This window comes from Antedon bifida, chromosome 10, assembly GCF_963402885.1.
Source record: "Antedon bifida chromosome 10, ecAntBifi1.1, whole genome shotgun sequence".
Classification (NCBI taxonomy): Eukaryota; Metazoa; Echinodermata; class Crinoidea; order Comatulida; family Antedonidae; genus Antedon; species Antedon bifida.
In genome coordinates this window covers 1,027,617-1,047,368 of record NC_136235.1, presented here as the reverse complement: position 1 = coordinate 1,047,368, position 19,752 = coordinate 1,027,617, and the positions used below count along the sequence as shown (strand labels likewise).

Genomic DNA, 19,752 nt, shown 5'->3' with positions numbered 1-19,752 from the left:
AAATTACGTTCTTTAAGAAACTATACATCATTATTAAAGATTTTCCCACCCATTGTATCTCGAATATACAACTAACTGATCCGGCCGCTTACATCCTATACGTGTCTATAAGAATTAAATTAATTTAAATTAATTAAAATAACTATATATTAAATATAATGCTTGATGATTCCTCTTGCAATACCTAATGTTTAACTTTCTTTTAGATTTGTCTGTTTTTACCTCTGTATACTATTTTGATTGTTTAGCATTTGGAAAAAGTTACGTTTGCATAAAGTGTGACAATAGATATGTGTTATAATATAGGTCTAAGTTGCATTTGGTACAAAAAATTGAATACATTTTTTTTAAATAAGGAGAAGGATAAGTCCAGGGTAATGTGGCTGTTTCCGTTAAGAGTTTCATACACTGTTCCAATATTTTATTTACCTGGTTGCGTCAGAGTTGGTGGTATATGGGATTATTTTGTTATGACTCAACACTAGACATTGGGCGTTAGTTGGTTTAGACGGCGTTTTACATTTATTGATTGTCAGATTAATACGAGACTCCTCCTGAATTGCTTGCTGCCTGTGCTTCGCGGGTACGGTGTATATAAGCTTGTTGACTTCCGTGTTTGTTTGTCAAATTTTTCATAAAACATTGGAATTTAAAAACTCATGTTCTGAGAGGATTTGTTACAGGAGTAAGTTTATATCAGTGTGTGTTTATACACATTGATTTGCGATGGGTCTGTGTCACTGTTCTTGTGTAAAGAACCCAGGCGATCCATCTTCTCCGAGAAGAAATGGCCATCAAAGTCCAAACCACCACAGAGGTGGTAGCAACCCGGCATCTGTGCACTCGCCTAGCCCAGCAAATAGGCCTAGCATTCCTGGTGGCTGGAATACGAACTCAAGTACACCGAATCCAAGCCCAATACATTATCCAAATTCTTCTATTATTCCAGATAATTTGAAAATATATATTGCGTTATTTGATTATGATGCTAGAACTGCTGAGGACTTAAGTTTTAAAAAAGGGGATCATTTGGAAGTTGCCAATGACACAGGCGATTGGTGGTTAGCTAGGTCTCGTTCATCGGGAAAAGAAGGATATATACCATGTAATTATGTAGCCAAAGTACAATCTTTACAATCAGAACCGTAAGTGTAAATTAACAGTGTATTCATGTTAAGTAAACGTGTTTTATTTCAGTATGATGATGATTGAATATGGTATGATGACTGTGTAATTTAATAAACAACATCGTTTAGTTACTACGGGCACTAACAAATTCAGCAGCATGGTTTTATATATAAAACTTAAAAGCTGTTCCGAAACTAAACCCCTTATTTTATCCTACCTGCTCAACTGTACTAACACATAATAATCTCTTCCACTCAACAAAAATGGTGCGTCCATAAACAATGTACTACTGTATATACCCTACTACAGCCTAGAATATAACTACAGACAGAATGCTTTAATGTTACAGTAAGTATTAAACTAATCTACGCCCGATAGTACATGTTATTTATACATGCGCTATTGGTAAATTTAACTTATATATATTTTTCTTTCCAGAAACAAGTTAAGATCGGTTAAATATTTTAAACTTTTCATTTGTTACAACACGTAAACAACAAAACATCACTTTATCACATAGAGGTGGTCTTCAGTTTTGGAATAAACCTAATCTGTATTTATAAAAATAAAACGTGCAATAAAATATCACAGTAACATTCAATATCAAAATAACATTAAATATAATGTTAGTATGTACTATAACATTTTATTACCATTAAAGCCATACCAGGCGTAGATTATGACCCATAATATGTACAGGTACTGTTACTGTACCTTGCAGCGTTGATATACTTTTTGGAGTAACACAGTGTAATGCTAAACATCTTTTATAAATTTTTAAATTGTCAACTCGTTGCCTATATAATATTTAATGTAATTCTCAGTACATCAAACAAATAAACAGAGAAGAGAGACAACTCTATATTTAATTATAACACTTTGCACCCTCCCCCTTACTGTATAAGAAGGTTCCAATTTTTGAACAATTTTAGCAGACCACCATTTTAAAATAACACTGTCGCCATTCTTCATTAGAAACGGGTGAAATTGATACTGAAACAAATTTGCTTAACTGTCTGTAAAATTTACTTTGTTCATGAATATTGCAAACCTGATTTCAGAGCAATACTTTGTTTTCATTGCCATATCTGTGATGTCTGTTTTTTCTATTTGTCTGTTAGTCTGTCCTCATTACAGTTTATAGTAGGTCTACAGTAGACTGTACTATACAGCAGTATCTCCATACACATGGCCCAGTCTTATTTCTAAAAGTATAACCTTTTTTTTTAAAGATGGTTCTTTGGTAAAATTAAAAGAGCTGATGCAGAGAAGAAGTTATTGTTACCACAAAATGATCATGGAACATTTTTAATTAGGGAGAGTGAGAGCAGGAAGGATGATTATTCGTTATCAGGTATTTATCAATTATTTATTATTATTAAATTATTTAATCAATATTTCATTTATTCGATGACTGATTTCAGTAACTGAAGGAAAGGCAACCACCTGTAATTTACATATTACATGTGTAATCTGCACACATTAAACATGTATGCATTTAACAGAACCAAGGCAATCTAACAACAGGACACTGAGCTTGCCTTGCCAAGATAGGAATTCGTAACAGTATGATCTTATGACTGGCTGTGACAAATACTGCAGAACTGGTGCACAGTATTTATCTCGGCTGTTCGTGTCTGTTAAGGGGCGAGGAACTGATCGCAGCAACAGATATATCCTTTGATCTCCGGAGTTCACCATCCTGTTGTTAGATTTCCTTGATAAAACGCACACACAGTAAGTGTGCTGGGCGGACGTGAGCAGATGAACACCCATCTTCAATTCATCATTCATACTTTATTTTAAAAATCCATAAAATAAAATTACAAACAACGTCAAAGGCTGAAATCGTTGTATCACATACCACTTACGTCTTAAGTCTTCCTACCACCTAACTAAAATAGCTTCTTTTAAGGCATTCCACCCAGCCTAATTTTAACATGTAGCACCCACCCAAGGAACTTCTAATAATAGCGGGATGTATTGTTTTATTTGTTCACACCCACCACCTCTTAACTTTTGACACCCATAATTCCTAGACTTTTCTAGCTACTACTCTACATTACACTGTAAGACCTTTAATCTACTGTATTGATTTCCTAGAGTATTGATCTTGTTTGGTAACTTTGTTGTACTAGTTCATTTGTTGTAGAGTCTTCTTAAGCTTTCGCTTTTGTGACCATCAATTATTCTTATTGTTTGTTGAGCTCTCTCTGATGGATTGGTAGTCTCTTTCTAGTTGTTCTAGTCATTAATTCTAGTGGCAAGTGTTAGAATGGTTAGATAGTGGATCAGGTTTGGCACTTGATTGAAGGGGAATTCCACAAAAAATGTATTCACTAAAGGGTTTTTCGAGTGTTGATAGGTCCAATGCTATTTGTTACTGTATGCAATGTTTAAGAAAGCATAGCCTACAGTAGACACCACTATATATTGTGGATCCAAAAATAGCCAAGTCACTGCTTTCGTAATTTCAAAAACCTGTACCTGATAGCACTGTGCAATATGTGTACTGTACTGTACTGTAGATCATTTTTTAGCATGGTGTTAACATTTTATTGATTTTTTAAGCAGTAATCTATTTTTAGATATGATGTCATTTGTTAAATTAGATAATCTTTAGCATGGTATATTACATTTTATTGCTTTTGAAGCAGCAATCTATTTTTAGATATGATGTAATTTTTTTAATAAATGTTAATTTATTACGGTGGTTATAGGATTTTTTAGGCAAGTTTGCTACTGATTGATACAGTACACTGTACATAAAATGTTACACTTTAAAAGCAGTGTGTCTTTTATTTACGGCCCTCATGTTGGGAGCGTTCCAACTGTTTAACAAGAAGGCCCAAACAGAATATTGACTGCTGTAGTGTGTAGAAGTCTATACTTCTGTCACATGTACTACTGTATAACACATCGTTTTAAAAATCAGGATGATCAAAGAGATAACAGTAACTTATTACATTAGTAGTAATTTAATTTATTTATACAATAGTACTGTAGTACAGTCACAGTTCCTATTTTAAAATGTTTTCAACTCTAAAATTTTCTATCTATTGACAAAGGAATAAAATGCATATTTTTCAAAACGTTATGTAATGTCTGCGAAAGTAAAAAAAAATTTGTTCGGATTAAATATACTGTATTATGTTTCTGCGTTAAAACAATGACTTCATACTACACACAGATTATCTCATTGAATAATCAATTACATACTATTACAGAGTAAATAATTCTCAGTGACTCAGTTCATCATTCCCTCCAATATTATTATTAGTAGTGCGTTCTGTCGTATTGTATGGTAATTTTAAATGTTTAAAGTATCATCAATATTTGTGGCAAAACCACAATATACAGTACATTATAAAATGATCAATGCGTTTATTAATTAGTCATATGGTAGTTCATCCTTGGTTTAGAACATATACAGTATATCCTGAGGTTTTTAGTGTTTAAACCATTCTATTTCAGTACAATTTGTGTTTTTTACAATGACAATGCCTCTTTAAGGTAAACTGCATCTTGCACACGTTTCGTTACTGTAAAATGACAAGACTTGTCTGGACTTGCTTTAGTCTCCGATCATAATTAACGATTCTTTACGATTACTGTAGTATTGCGGGAATTGATTCACACGGAATATTTTCTCCGTTTATTGTTTTTTAAGCAAAGTACTATTGTCATCAAACACCTGAGTTTATAATGAACTAAAAAAAATGAAATGCTTTAAAAAAAAATTATTCAATCAATAGGAATGATAGTGACTAAACAGAAACAACTGTGTTGTACAACAATGACTCTATTTAATTAATCTAATTACTTAATTAATAAGACAATTATGGTTTTTTAATAAGATTTATTGTGTCAATTTGTACATAATTTAGCATGTTATGATTGCTTTTAAGTACAGTGTATATTCTGTTTTAATCTTGTTCCTTTGTTGTACACTCACGGTATTCAATACGTAGCAAGTTAAACTTCAACTGCGTATAGTCTTTGTTCAAGATTTTATGGCTGTGACCAAGAAGCACTGCTATGTGCAGAACAATGCAGATAACTACAATAATGAATATATTTAATAACTAAAGGTCACAATGATTTGTAAACATTGTAGACTACAACAGCAGCCTTGACATTGAATCCCTTCTTTACTCTTAGTCTTAGTATTATTCAATTCTTATGTCTTATTGTCTGTCATAAAATTTGAACTGTACGGTATAGTTAAATTATACTGATACTATCCAGTATGCTATTTTCTATTCCATTATTCTGCAAAATACATTGTGGCATAGTGCTAATATGTTTTACATTATATATGACAATTGAATTAATTGTTAATGTTACAAATACACTTGAAATAATCCCAATAATAATAGAGGGTGTGGTTAATAGACTGTTCCATTAATTTTCAATTTATTCAAAACCCAACAAAATTCTTCTTTAATAATATAGACCCTCTTTTCAGAGAGATCGATTATTGTTCGTTTAGTGTACAAACAGTAATAAAACCATTTTTTTTTTAGCATTTGGAGGAAGCATATTATTTTATTAAGCATTTTATAATGTTTTGAATAATCTTATATCAACATACATTAAAATTACTGCACATAATGTATAAAATGTACATATCGTTAATGTACAATTCAATCAAATGTCAGTCAATTGATGTACTGTACACTATACATCACAAATTCAAGTATTTGTTTTATTTCAATTATCCATTGAGTATTAATATTGATTTATTTAAAGTTGTCAATTTCTTTTGTTTGATTTTTGTCGATTATTGTTCTGAACAAAAGAATAAATTGGCATATTTGTAACTTTGAATTGATTGAATGCTGCTAAATAGAATATTGTACAATATAAATTAATACATGGCTAATCTTTTGAACTGAGGTGTCTTGCCCAGTAGGCCTACTGACAAAACAATGTTAGACAAGTGTTCCATGCACAGTACTGATGACCATATTCATCAATCACTGAATGTAAATGCAATGCAATGCACTGAATGTAAATGTAACTACCATATCAAGTGCGGAAGAATAAATAAAATTGTATATGATAAGCAACGGAACTCGAAAGATAATTGGTTATGTCAAGAATGCCTCTTCAATCAGCTTCCGAATGATGAATGCATCAGTGACATTAATATTCATGACGAATTTATTGCCGACACAAATAATGTGAATGAAACCCAACAAGATGGACATACATGTACAGAAGACATTTACGAGCATTTAAGCGAGGAATTCAACGTGTTTAACAAAGGCCTACATTTTATTCACCTTAATGCGCGGTCATTAGTTAATAAAATGTCTGAACTAAGGCACATCGCATCGAAGACCAAAGCTACTGTTATATCCATCAGCGAGTCGTGGCTGGACGAATCCATCACCGATAACGAGATCAAAATTGATGGATATACAGCGCTCAGGAAGGACAGAAACCGGTCTGGTGGTGGAGTTTGTATCTACGTAAAAAATGAACGCGCCTTCACACGTAGAAATGATCTGGATATCGACGATTTTGAAGCAATTTGGATAAATATATATCTGCCTCGTTCAAAGGAAATTGTGATTGGTACATGCTACCGCCCACCAAAACAGAATGTAACTTTATTTCAGAACAACTTTGAAGAAACTGTATCAAAAATCAAAGAGAGTAGTGAAATTTATATTCTTGGTGACTTTAACATATGTACTTTAAATATTAATCCAGTATCGCAAAGATATAATGATTGCCTTATAAGAAATGGTTTTAGTAATGTTATTAAGGATATAACTAGAATAGGAAAAGAAAAAAGCTCATGTTTGGACCACATTGTTACTAATGTACAAAATAATGTGAAGCAATCTGGAGTAATTAACATTGGCCTTAGTGACCATTTTCTTATTTATTGCACTAGAAAAATACCTAAGTCTCATGTTCATAAAAATGAACACAACTCCGCAAAATTACGATCTTTAAAAAACTATAATGTAAATAACTATCTTGAAACACTTAACGATATCGATTGGTCTGTTGTCACTAATAATGTCGATGTAAATATCGCGTGGTTAACTCTTAAAGATATCATCATTAAGGTGATCGACTCAATAGCGCCAATAAAAAAAGTTAGACTTAAACAAAACATAGCACCCTGGTTTACCTCCGAAATTGCCGATGAAATCAAAGTAAGAGACACACTTTTAAAACAATTCAAGAAAGATAAATCTAATCTAGATATATACAAATATTATTGTGCCTCTAGGAACAAAGCTCAGCGGCTGATCAAAAAAGCTAAATCTAATTATTTTCTCAATAAGATTGATGAAAATAAAGACAACCCTAAAAAATTATGGAAAACCCTCAAACAGCTCGGATACGAGAAGAAATGTAAAACAAACACTAAAATCGTTCTCGATGACAATGGTAAACAAACTTTCTGTCCAAAAGGCGTTGCCTCTCGTTTTAATGAGTTTTTCACGAATGTTGCGTCAACACTCGTCAAAAAACTCCCAAAATGCATAGGTCTTTTCACCATGTCCACTAACGATCTTCTTAAATACTACGTTAAATTAAAAGGAAAAATGTTTAAGCTAGAGCCTGTTACCATAGAATTTGTTAAAACTCAACTCGAAAGCCTAAATGTAAACAAAAGCGTCGGTCTAGATAATATTCCCTCAAGATTCTTACGTGACGGTGCGATAATCTTGGCTGAACCGATAGCTCATATCATTAACCTTTCGTTTAAAACTAATTGTTTTCCTCATGATCTTAAAATTGCTAAAGTTACTCCTCTATTTAAGAAAAATACTAGAACAAATGTTGAGAATTATCGGCCGATTAGTATTCTGCCTACGGTATCTAAGATTCTTGAAAAATCTGTAGCTATACAAGTTGAAAGGTATCTTTCCAAAAATAATATACTTTATGCCTATCAATCCGGTTTTCGGCAGGCCCATTCAACTGAAAGCAACCTCATAAATCTCATCGACGGTTTAAAAAACAATAAGTCCAAAGGCCTTCTTACTGGAATGGTTCTAATTGACTTACAAAAAGCTTTCGATACCGTCGATCATGTGATTTTAATTAACAAGCTAAAATGCATGGGTTTTAAGTGTACTGACTGGTTTCAATCTTATCTCGCTAACCGCACACAAGTTGTCAGTGTGAATGGTACCTGCTCTGAACCTCTTATAGTTACTCATGGTGTACCGCAAGGTAGCATCTTGGGCCCTATTCTTTTTCTATGTTATTTAAATGATATTGCTTCTTGTATTGATTCTGATGTTCAATTATTGCTTTATGCTGATGATTCTACGATTCTGTATTCTCATCACGATGCCACCAAAATCGCTCATAAATTAAGTACTGTCCTAGCTAAGTGCCAGGACTGGTTAACTGAAAACAAATTATCTTTACATGTTGGCAAAACCGAAAGTATTATCTTTGGTAGCAGAGCGAAGCTTAACAAAGTAAAAGAGTTCTCTGTAGAATTAATGGGCCGTAGAATCAAAAGTACTAAGCAAGTTAAATATTTAGGTATTGATTTAGACCAATATGTATCATGTGATATCATTGCAACTAGTGTTATCAGTAAAGTTAAGTCAAGGTTGAAGTTTTTACATAGGCAAAGTATGTGCTTGAATAAAAAATGTCGTAAACTATTAAGCACTGCTTTAATACAATGTACATTTGACTATTCTGCCTCGGCATGGTACGGCGGTGTCAATAAGAATCTTAAACATAAATTACAAACTGCCCAAAACAAGATGGCACGTTTCATTTTAAATGTTGGTCCGAGGTCTCACATAGGTGCCAAAGAGCTTTCCGATCTTGGGTTTCTTAATGTCAGCCTCAGAAATAAGTTTTTAAGATTAAATTATGTTCACAAAATTCGTTATAACTTTAATACGCCTTCTTTCCTTAAGGATAACTTTTTGTTAATTTCTGATCATCACAACCATTTCACCAGGGGTACAACATTTAATTTTGTCACTCCTAAGGCTACTGGCGTTAATGATACGACTTTTTATTTCTTAGGTATCCGTGACTGGAACAGGCTCCCCAATTCACTCAAATCAATACAAAATAATGCAACCTTCAAAATAAAACTTAAAGAATATTTTAATAATGAACAGCTTGGTATTTCAGTTTAATTAAGCTATTTTTAATATTGTTTTTTTGATGTTTTCTTGTCTTGTATGTATTTTCTTGTTTTTTTCATTTTTACTGAGTCATACTTAACGATAATTGTACTAGGCCCAACCACTCACTTTTCAGTCATTACGGATTGGACCCCATTGGAAATAAGTTTACTTTTTTGTCGACTTAATGGGTTATCCAGGTATTCTTTTTATACATTGTATATTTTAACTTTTATGTATGAATATCAAATAAAATCAATCAATCAATCACAGAGTAGAAGAAGTTAGTACATTTACTACACCAATTTGCTGTCTACACTATCAAAAAAGTGTGATGTGCCCATATATGGTAGTAGTGATATACTCAAATATGGTAGTGATATACTCAAATATGGTAGTGATATACTCAAATGGTAATGATATGATGAATGTCTAAAACTCTGTCTACACTATCAAACTAGTTTTACAAAAAAATATAATTTTTTTTTAGTGCGAGATGGTGACACAGTTAAACACTATCGGATTCGACAACTGGACGAGGGTGGATACTTCATAGCAAGACGATGCACATTCCGTACACTAGCAGAATTAACAATACACTACATGAGAGATCCAGACGGATTGTGTGTCAACCTTAGAAGACCTTGTGTTCTGGTAAGCAAACTATATTGCATGATACTCTCTGTCCAGTATCATGCAAGTTGTGTAATACATAGGTCACATGGTATCACATGAAGCAGGAACCACATGTGATATTGTATGTGATACTGTATTATGGAATGTGACTATGATACTGGATTGATGTGGAGAAACGGTAAAGAGAATCGGGTATCTTTAATGAAACCGAAGGTTGTACTTAATTAATTAATTTACACTCAATGAGTTATAAGGGATCTGCTTCGGTAAACTTGTCACTGTAACTAAATTTATACAAATGAATAAGGGTGATTTTCACTTACAAATACATTTACAATAGATTTTAAAACAAAATAAGAAAGATATTTTCATTTTTAGAATGTTGTTTTGTGATACTAGGAAGGAACGCATAAATTATTGGTATTCTAGATGTTTCATAAATAAATTACTTGTTTTAGTGAGAAGAGCTGTTTGATACCTACTTCCTCCAGCCTTGCTTATTAGACTTCCAAGTCCAGTCTGTTAAATATTGGCTAGACTCCCAATCCAGTATTAATCTTTGCAATCACAGACACACCACACTATGAATCATTTTCACTGGTAAAACTGAGGTCGTTGAACTCAGTGGATGCTAGGTTTCAATATCACCATTGTTTAGTTCATTCAATCTATTTTCCCATCATTCATTTAGTTATAATTTAGGGATTTTTATTTCATTAAAATTAAATTTCATTAACCTATCAGTAAACAAATTATTGCCATGATTTGGGTTCTCTGGAGATACATAGATGAGTTTCTCAGTAAACTATTTGGCTTCTTTTTGAAAGGAATGCCGCTTGTAATGTAATATTTGTTGTATAGTATTTTCATTGTATTCAATCTACATACTGTAAGTAAGAAGTAAGACACTCAGTAACAGTAACACCATCAATCAGGATCATAAGGATTTACAGTCAACCGTCGTTGTTTATTTCATATTCTCATCCAGAACTTTCTAGGAACAAACATCAGTTCTGAAATTATTTGGTATTAATATTATAGAACAAAATAAAGATTATTTATACAGTAGTACTAGTACACAATACAAATAGTTAATACCATTCACTAAACAGCTCAGTTTATTTCGTGCCTAGCCTACCTGGATAAGCCAAATAGCCTTTTATCCTTGAAGAGCGAGATACAGTATAACTTGAAAAATAGAAGTATAGTGTCCTATGTAGCTTAATTACAATGACAATACTGTACAAAAATAGTAAACTATTATTTAAGCCCTTTACTTTATTCCTTATTCATTAATATTTCTCTTTTTTCTGTTCATTTCTACAGTTAGAAAAACCACAGACTGTTGGGCTGTCATACAATACAGTTGATCAATGGGAGATTGCCAGGACCTCACTTTGTCTTACGCAGAAACTTGGTTCTGGTCAGTTTGGTGAAGTATGGGAAGGTTTATGGAATAGTGTTACGCCTGTAGCAATAAAAACATTAAAGCAAGGTACAGTATATTAGTAAAAATATATTCAATGTAATGTAATATGGTAGTTGAATCTTGAAGGAATTAGTTCCTTCAATAGTAAGTAAAGACAGATGCTAATTGTTATACAGTAGTGTCAAAGTACAAGGTACTACTGTACATTCAAACGCCACTACTGAGAACCTTTAGGGTTAGGTTCTGGTCACGGCAACTAAGGGCCTGTTTATACCTACAGTAGGAAGATTTTGACCTCTAGCCAATCAAATTTACTCCTGCATACCAGATGTTCACCCAAATCTGAACACTTTGCTCTTACGATGCTAATTATAATGTTACATTGCTTGCAATATGAAAGCATAACTCCCTAAGAGTATCACTTTTAAGATAGTCTGATCTATGTGCGAAAGCACTCTACTACAAAATGTGAATGTGCGAAAGCACTCTACTACAATGTGAATGTGCGAAAGCACCCTACTACAAATATAATGTGAAAAGAAAAATACAAAATGATAAAGATCATATAGCTTGGTTGCTACTGAACACAACGCAAGGACATAGTGTAATACAAGTGAGTTGACCAATCGCAAGCGACAATTTGGACGATTCATTACGTCATGATTTGTCAAAGTACTTGTATGCCACAATTTGTTTTTCCATTCTTATGGTTTACATAGCAGTTGTTTTTTTTTGTGGAAATTGTACTAATTTTCATATAGTAGGTTACTGCATACTGTATGGCATAGAGTTTAGACTAAACACCGCTCATTCTCTGTAGCTTCTTGTTGAAAACAATGTGAAAAAAAGCTAATATTATAAACTATTCTTTGAAATCCATTGAAAAACAGCTCAATTTAGATAGATGAAAGCTGATAACACAATAGACATCTGTCTTTTTACATCTACAGTACATAGTACTGAAAGTTATGTCAATAGAAGAGTATTGTTTTATCTCTGTACTCTGAACATTAACCATGTCATTTGTTGACCTTGGTTGTAAAAGATGTGCCATATCATTTCACTAAAGTCATTTTGATCATAAATTATTGCCAAAACCAGACATAGATAAACTTTATCTGTCATAAACATATTACATTATGAAAATGACGTGTCCTTCTCAAGATAAGATTAAACATTTAAAATTAACAATAATTTCGAGTCCTGATTCTTATAAATGCCTCTTTCGAGTCCTGATTCTTATAAATGCCTCTTTCGAGTCCTGATTCTTATAAATGCCCCTTTCGAGTCCTGATTCTTAAATTTCCCTTTCGAGTTCTGATTCTTATCTAATGTCAGCAAGTTGCATTGTAACGTTGACATGTGAGAGTTTTACATTTTAAAATTATTCAAAATACAAAAGTTGCAACTGAAAATACAGTAGTTGCGTTTTCTCTGTCCTTTAAACTTGTCATGCAACGCAGGACAAGTGGTACGTACGTGTGAGGGCGGCTCTAACAATAACTTATCTGCTGCAGCCACAGGTAACGCATGTCATCCATCCATACTCATGCTTCTTGTCTTCGTCCTCGTCGTTCACAACTTATTCATACATTCAATATTATTATTATGTTTTCTGCTTCAACATAATATTCACATCATTTCACCAGATTTTAAAGCACTTTCTTCCTTGCTGCTTTGGCTTCAACTATTTTTATTTTATTTTTACAGTTTAATTTTAAATTGATTATTTCTGTGAACGGTTTTAAATTAGGCTCCTAAAGTCACCTACCCCCTTCTTTCCCAGACCAGAAGGAATTGAGAAACGCTCCATTTTCAATTAGAATTAATAAAATCTGTAGTAAATTTGTTTACCTTAAATTGTAGTTCATCGTGTTGTTTTATTCATTTATTAATTAATGTTTATTTTAATTGATTAAATGATGCTACTTGTTATCAATGGAGATACCTCCCCTGTTAACCAGGGAGGTTTAATCTTTTTGCATGTGAGCTATTAGTGTGTCTTTACCCTAAACTTAGTTCGCTGCTTTTCATCTGTGCTGTAGTTATGAAAAACATTGATCTGTTTTCACTTCAATTTGAGGGCATATTTAAATTTCCTAATTGTATGACTTCTGAAGAATAAGTACAGATAGAAAATAACTACAGTACACTTTAGTACTTACAACTCAATCCTTTGCAGTTCTCGTTTTTCTAAGGGTGCGTTTACGAAATTCTGGGACATCCCCAAATAACTCTGTGATTATTCATTCCTTAACAGGATTTTAATCTCTGAATTTAGTTTATCTGTTGACCTAGCAAATTTTCAGAATACACACCGGTCCTTTCAAATTAAACAAAGGATTTTAATATGATCATGAATTCTATGAAAATCATGAACCTACAGTACAGTATACATTAGTACTTTTGTGCAAAAACTTAAATTGTTAGCCAGTGACGTTCAGTTTTCATTAACGGCTGACTAGATTCTATGATGTTCTAGTTCTCTGGTGCCAGAAACATGCTCTGTGTACATTTCGTAAACACAGCCTAAGACTAGAGCCCTGGTGCATGTCTATAGAGCCCTGGTGGGTGTCTATAGAGCCCTGGTGCATGTCTATAGAGCCCTGCTAAAGACCCTTACTGCTTCTGCCATTTAAAAAAGAGATATTTGTTCACAATGTTTCCTTAATAATATTGTGTGTATGCGATGTGATTGCAACACAGTAAAATCAAAGTTTTCTACAAACAATATATCTTTATAGCAACAATGAATGTGTGTGATGTCATAATACCCAGGCTATAATAAATGTTATTGACTATACAGAGTTCAAAGGTCATACCTTGCAAACTAAAACATGATTTAAAAGGCAAGAAAGGAATAATGCGTTTATTCATCATCAATAAATGGAATTATTTTCACCTGATTTTTCAATCATAAATAAATCATTGTTTCTGAATTAAAAAAACTAAATTATTAATTTATATCAAATGAATAATAATATCACAATTCAGCAACAGATTATGTTTTTGCTTTTCACACAGGAACAATGAACAAAGAAGATTTCTTAAAGGAAGCAATGATAATGAAGAAACTACGCCATCCCAAATTGATTCAACTATACGCTGTTTGTACGCTAGAGGAACCAATATACATTGTAACAGAACTTATGATCAATGGAGCCCTCCTGGACTTTTTACAAAACAGTAAGTACTCCATGATCTTTATCTGTTTCCTCACCTATCCATAGTAGGATAAACCAACACTAGCCCTCCGAAGTGAGAGAACAATTCAGAAAGAGAAATTTCTAGTTGAAACTCTCCTACCTGAAATAACATTATTGTTTGTGCCGTAATTGTATGTTGTACGTACAAATGTAAAATTCAATCGGGATGTCAGTAATACAATTGATAATTTTTGTTTTATAAAAACAGATAAAGGAAGGTCATTAAAGCTTCCAGAGTTGATTGATATGTCATCCCAAGTGGCTTCTGGGATGGCTTACTTGGAATCACAGAACTACATTCACCGTGATTTAGCGGCTAGAAACGTGCTCGTTGGTGAAAACAACATCTGTAAGGTGGCAGATTTTGGTCTTGCGAGAATTATTAAGGTATTTGTACAATTTAATTTGGCTTATTTTATTTTTTAAGCTCTGTCTACACTATCAAACAAGTTTGGTAAAAGTGGTATGTCCAAATATGGTAGTGATATGACATCATCATGTCCATATATTGGAACATCACATTTTTTTGTCACATAAAGTTTGATAGTGTAGACAGAGTTTTAGGTTGATCACTTTAATATAACACTGTTTTCATTGGCCCAGTGCATCTATTCTCTTATCTTATTAAATATTAAAATGACCAACAAACTGGAACAGTGAAGCCCAAAAAAGGCTTGTTACACCCCCGACATACCATAATCATGAATTTTATGTTTTCCCCTTAAAAATTCCTAAATGATGATTCCAACAACTAATGTGTATTGTTGTCACGGTTCATTGCACTCTAAAACGTCAAACATTGTACAATAACTATTGTTAACTGTTGTTGTTGATCAACTCCATGGCTACTGTGCTACTACTACTCCTATTGTTTACACTATTTAGATTTTTGTTTGAATTTCCTTGTGTGTAATAACATAACGTCAAATCTATTCAACTAAAACCATTCAAAACTCTACCTTAGTTTTGATATTAATGTATGATGCAGTTTAACCTCTCTGTTTATGATATGATAGTGTATTAACATAGTATATTACTTGCGAAACAAAACATCTGACCGATATTAAACTGTAGTAAAAAACACATAATGTAATGTTTCAATTTAAGTATTACTGTAGTTACTGTGTCAAGTTACTGTGTACATATACTGTGTACAGTTACTGTGTACATATACTGTGTACAGTTACTGTGTACATATACTGTGTACAGTTACTGTGTACATATACTGTGTACAGTTACTGTGTACATATACTGTGTACAGTTACTGTTTGTTTGGAATTCAAGTTCGTTCAGTTATGCTAGTGTCATTTATGGGTGATCGATTTAGGAAAGTAACAATCTTTTCAAAATGTAAGATGATGTTTAAAGCTCTGTCTACACTATTAAACTTTATGTGTCAAAAATATATATATAGTAGTGCTATGCTTAAAATATGGTATTGATATGACATCATGTCAATATATGGGCACATCACTTTTTACACGTAAAGTTTGATAGTGTAGACAGAGCTTAATGGAATAGCCTTTACGTTACATACAGCTTGGTTCCCATTAGGACACAAAGCGAGGACAAATTCTAAAAGAATAAATGTCGCAATTGGGGACACATTCTTTCTTTTATTCTGTCATTGCTTCTATTGTAGATAAACACAAGAGGGGTTTTCCCTAAATAAAACTAAAGTGTGTGAATAAACTTTGCCTAAAGTTTTTATAACAATACCACATGTCCCTCAATAAAATAGGTTGCCTCTACTGTACAAATCTACACACTATAAATAATACAATATCGTTTGGCAATTTAATAGCTAGAAAGCAAAATGTAAAATAGAATGATAAATATCACTTTTATGTTGAAAATTGAGTAAAACTAAAACAATTGTTCTGTGAAAGAAATGATAATTAATAATCTAAAATTTGAATCCAATTTGTTTAAAGCTTTGTCTACACTATCAAACTCTATGTGATGTGCCCATACAGTATGTACATGATGATGTCATATCACCACCATATATAGGACATATCACCACCATATTTGGGCACATCAGCACCATATTTGGCCATATCACCACCATGGTTGTCTTTATATGTGAATTGTCACATACAAATAGTGTCCAGTCCCTACTCACAATTAATAATTTGTATCGGTAAATTTGTATTATTTTCAGGATGATATATACGAGTCCCACGTAGGTGCAAGATTTCCAATCAAATGGACGGCACCGGAAGCGGCAAACTACAACACGTTTACGGTAAAATCGGATGTGTGGTCGTTTGGCGTCCTGTTGTCCGAGATCGTCACCTATGGTAGATTACCTTACCCAGGTAGGAAACATTTCAAAAATCATTTTCCAGACTTATTTTTTTTTAATTCTGGTTTGTTCTTTATGTTTATTTCTCTTGTCTTTTTAAGCTCTACAGTATGTCTACACTATCAAACTAGTTTGACAAAAAAAAGTGTGATGTGCCCAAATATGGTAGTGATATACCCACATATGGTAGTGATATGACATCATCATGTCCATATATGGGCACATCACATTTTTTGTCACATACAGTTTGATAGTGTAGACAAGGCTTTTCAATGTAATGTCTTTATTTCTCTTATACTTTATTATTCAAACGATTCTTTTTTTATCTTATGGGTAATCGAACGGTTGCTTTATTGACAATAACATTATGTAATATATATTGCTACAATCCTATTGGCTGTTAAAGTTAATTTGGTATGTTATAAAATTGCTACAAAAATTGGAAATTATGAAGCTCAAATTTTGCATAATACTACATTATATTTTTTATATTGTTTCATTTTTTAAAATTTTTTTTAGTTCATGCTGTAAAAGTAGTCTGTCTGATATGTTATTCTTATTTCCTCATATTAAGTTTTAACATTCTCGAATAAAAAGTTCCGGTTATTACAGAAGTTCAATTGTGATATCTAAAATAATTGTTTCCTACTTTGGAGACTGTAGTATTTATTATAAGGAACTGTCAGATATAAACAGGATCTAACTACATTTTAGAAGAAAACTAAAACAATGAATGGTAATTGTATTTGACACATTTATTATGGGTTAAAAAGTTCCATAATTTAGTGTCCTAACTGTAACCATTTGTCACATATCCTTCTATCAAAAAGTACAGATGATAATCTGTGGTCATGTTGGTTTCAAATAATCAGAAAATCGCACACATATTGTGTGGGTGCTTTTTTACAGTTCAGATTAAAATAACTTAAACAATTAAATTATTGTATCAAGTCTACCAACTATAAGATTAATAGGTGTATGACTAATATTATGTTACTGTAAACAATTAGTTTACTTCATAATTTGTATTTATTTATTTTTGTATTAATAATAATAATAATAATACATTTATATAGCGCCTTTTCAATAAAACAAGCACTAATTTACCGGTATTTATTTATCTGGGCCTCATGAGAGAATAATACTTTAATAATGTATTGAAATAGCAGTTCCAGAATACATATTGGTATTATATTGTATTGTTAATATATTCATATAATAAATATAATTCTTAGTTTTTATACAGCTGTTAAGCTGTATACACAATCAAACTAGTTTGACAAAAACATGTAATGTGCCCAAATATGGTAGAGATGCCAAAATATGGTAGTAATATGACATCATTATGTCCATATATGAGCACATCACATTTTTTTGTCACATAAAGTTTAATGGTGTAGACAAAGCTTAATATTAATTAACACTTTCTGTTTGGCCTCCTGACAAGATAGATACAGTTAGTTAACATGCAATAATGTACTTATTCTTAACTGTTGCTAAATAAATGTTCTATTTCAACAGGCATGACCAATAAAGAAGTGTTAGAGGCTGTAGATCGTGGTTACCGCATGCCATGTCCACCAAGCTGTCCAGAGGATCTCTACTCCTTAATGCTAGAATGCTGGAAGCAAAACCCAATTGAAAGACCCACGTTTGAAACCTTACAGTGGCGACTAGAAGAATTCTTCACGATTGATCCGACGGTGTATCACGAACAAGGCGTTATACGATGAAGCGGATATCAACAACTACTGCAGCGATATTCCGACGCAAGCGATAATGAACTCGAAGCGCTACAATGCTGTTAAGTATTATATAATGAGAGTATACATTAATTGTCAACTATTATTTTATGGACTATAATCTGTTCATGTCAAGATGTTGTATATCTTGAATGAAGATCAAGAGAATTGAGAACACTTGGCTGAACTAATTAGCATAAAGGTGTATTTAAAAACAAGTAAATCTTAAATACTCCGACATAATTACACGACTGGGATAATAATGTTTAATAACATTTGTAAATTTGGGCAAAAATGTTTATAATATTAATGTTATTTCATTTAAATGTAATGTACTAAAGTAAATATGACTATTTTAACTGGGCGTAGTAATCTGAAGTATGCAGTGAGTAAACAAGTTAGATTAAAGAGCATTGATAATTTTAAAAATACAGTAAAATAAACTTTTAAACATCAGCTGTACACTCCTATACAATATAGTGTTAGCTTTTTTACATAGTTTTTGTATAAAAGTGTGTACCCCTGTTATACTGATAATGTTTTTAAAGTGTCGTGTTATGTATAATACTTGCTGACATAAAATAATGTATTCATTTAACTTGTGTGTTGTACAGTTTACAGAATTTTAAAAATGAAACAAAAACAGCGATTATTTCCATGCATTACATACATTCCGTTTTGGACAACAATCCTTAAGGTTGCCAAGACAACAATCTTTAAGGTTGCCAAGACAACAATCTTTAAGGTTGCCAAATATTATGATTTGTTTTTATTCAATTTTGTATACACATATGTGTTTTATAAAGACATTTTCGTATGTTGAAATAATGATGTTTTGGTTTACAGATTAGTTCTGTAACATAACAGAATTAGTTCTGTAACATAACAGAATTAGTTCTGTAACATAACAGAATTACTTTAGTTCTGTTACATTTCAATTATCACCTCCATTATCTGCTGAACTAATTATCATTTTGTTACTGCTTCTGTGTATTGGCTATGGTAGGTTGTTGTTGTTCTTCTTCTTCCAATCTTGGTAGTACTGTATTTACATAGAGGCCTGTTTGTATGTTGGAAAATTTATTTTAAAATGGAATGTCCAATAGATCAGAATGAAACTGTGTTTCAATTTTTCTAATAAAATTACAGCTGGGTTATTAAGATCTACTGA

The 19,752-nt window shown here is 32.3% G+C and overlaps 1 protein-coding gene across 1 annotated transcript; it reads left to right on the top strand.

Annotated features, from left to right (window-relative positions):
* The first annotated feature begins 553 nt into the window (after positions 1-553).
* LOC144854168 (tyrosine-protein kinase Src42A-like) lies at positions 554-19,302 on the top strand. Its single transcript, XM_078712063.1, has 8 exons — positions 554-1,145; positions 2,361-2,482; positions 9,751-9,914; positions 11,223-11,391; positions 14,350-14,511; positions 14,740-14,918; positions 16,696-16,852; positions 18,361-19,302. The coding sequence occupies exons 1-8, from the start codon at positions 727-729 to the stop codon at positions 18,570-18,572; spliced, it is 1,584 nt and encodes a 527-aa protein (XP_078568189.1). The 5' UTR covers positions 554-726; the 3' UTR covers positions 18,573-19,302.
* The last annotated feature ends 450 nt before the right edge of the window (positions 19,303-19,752 follow it).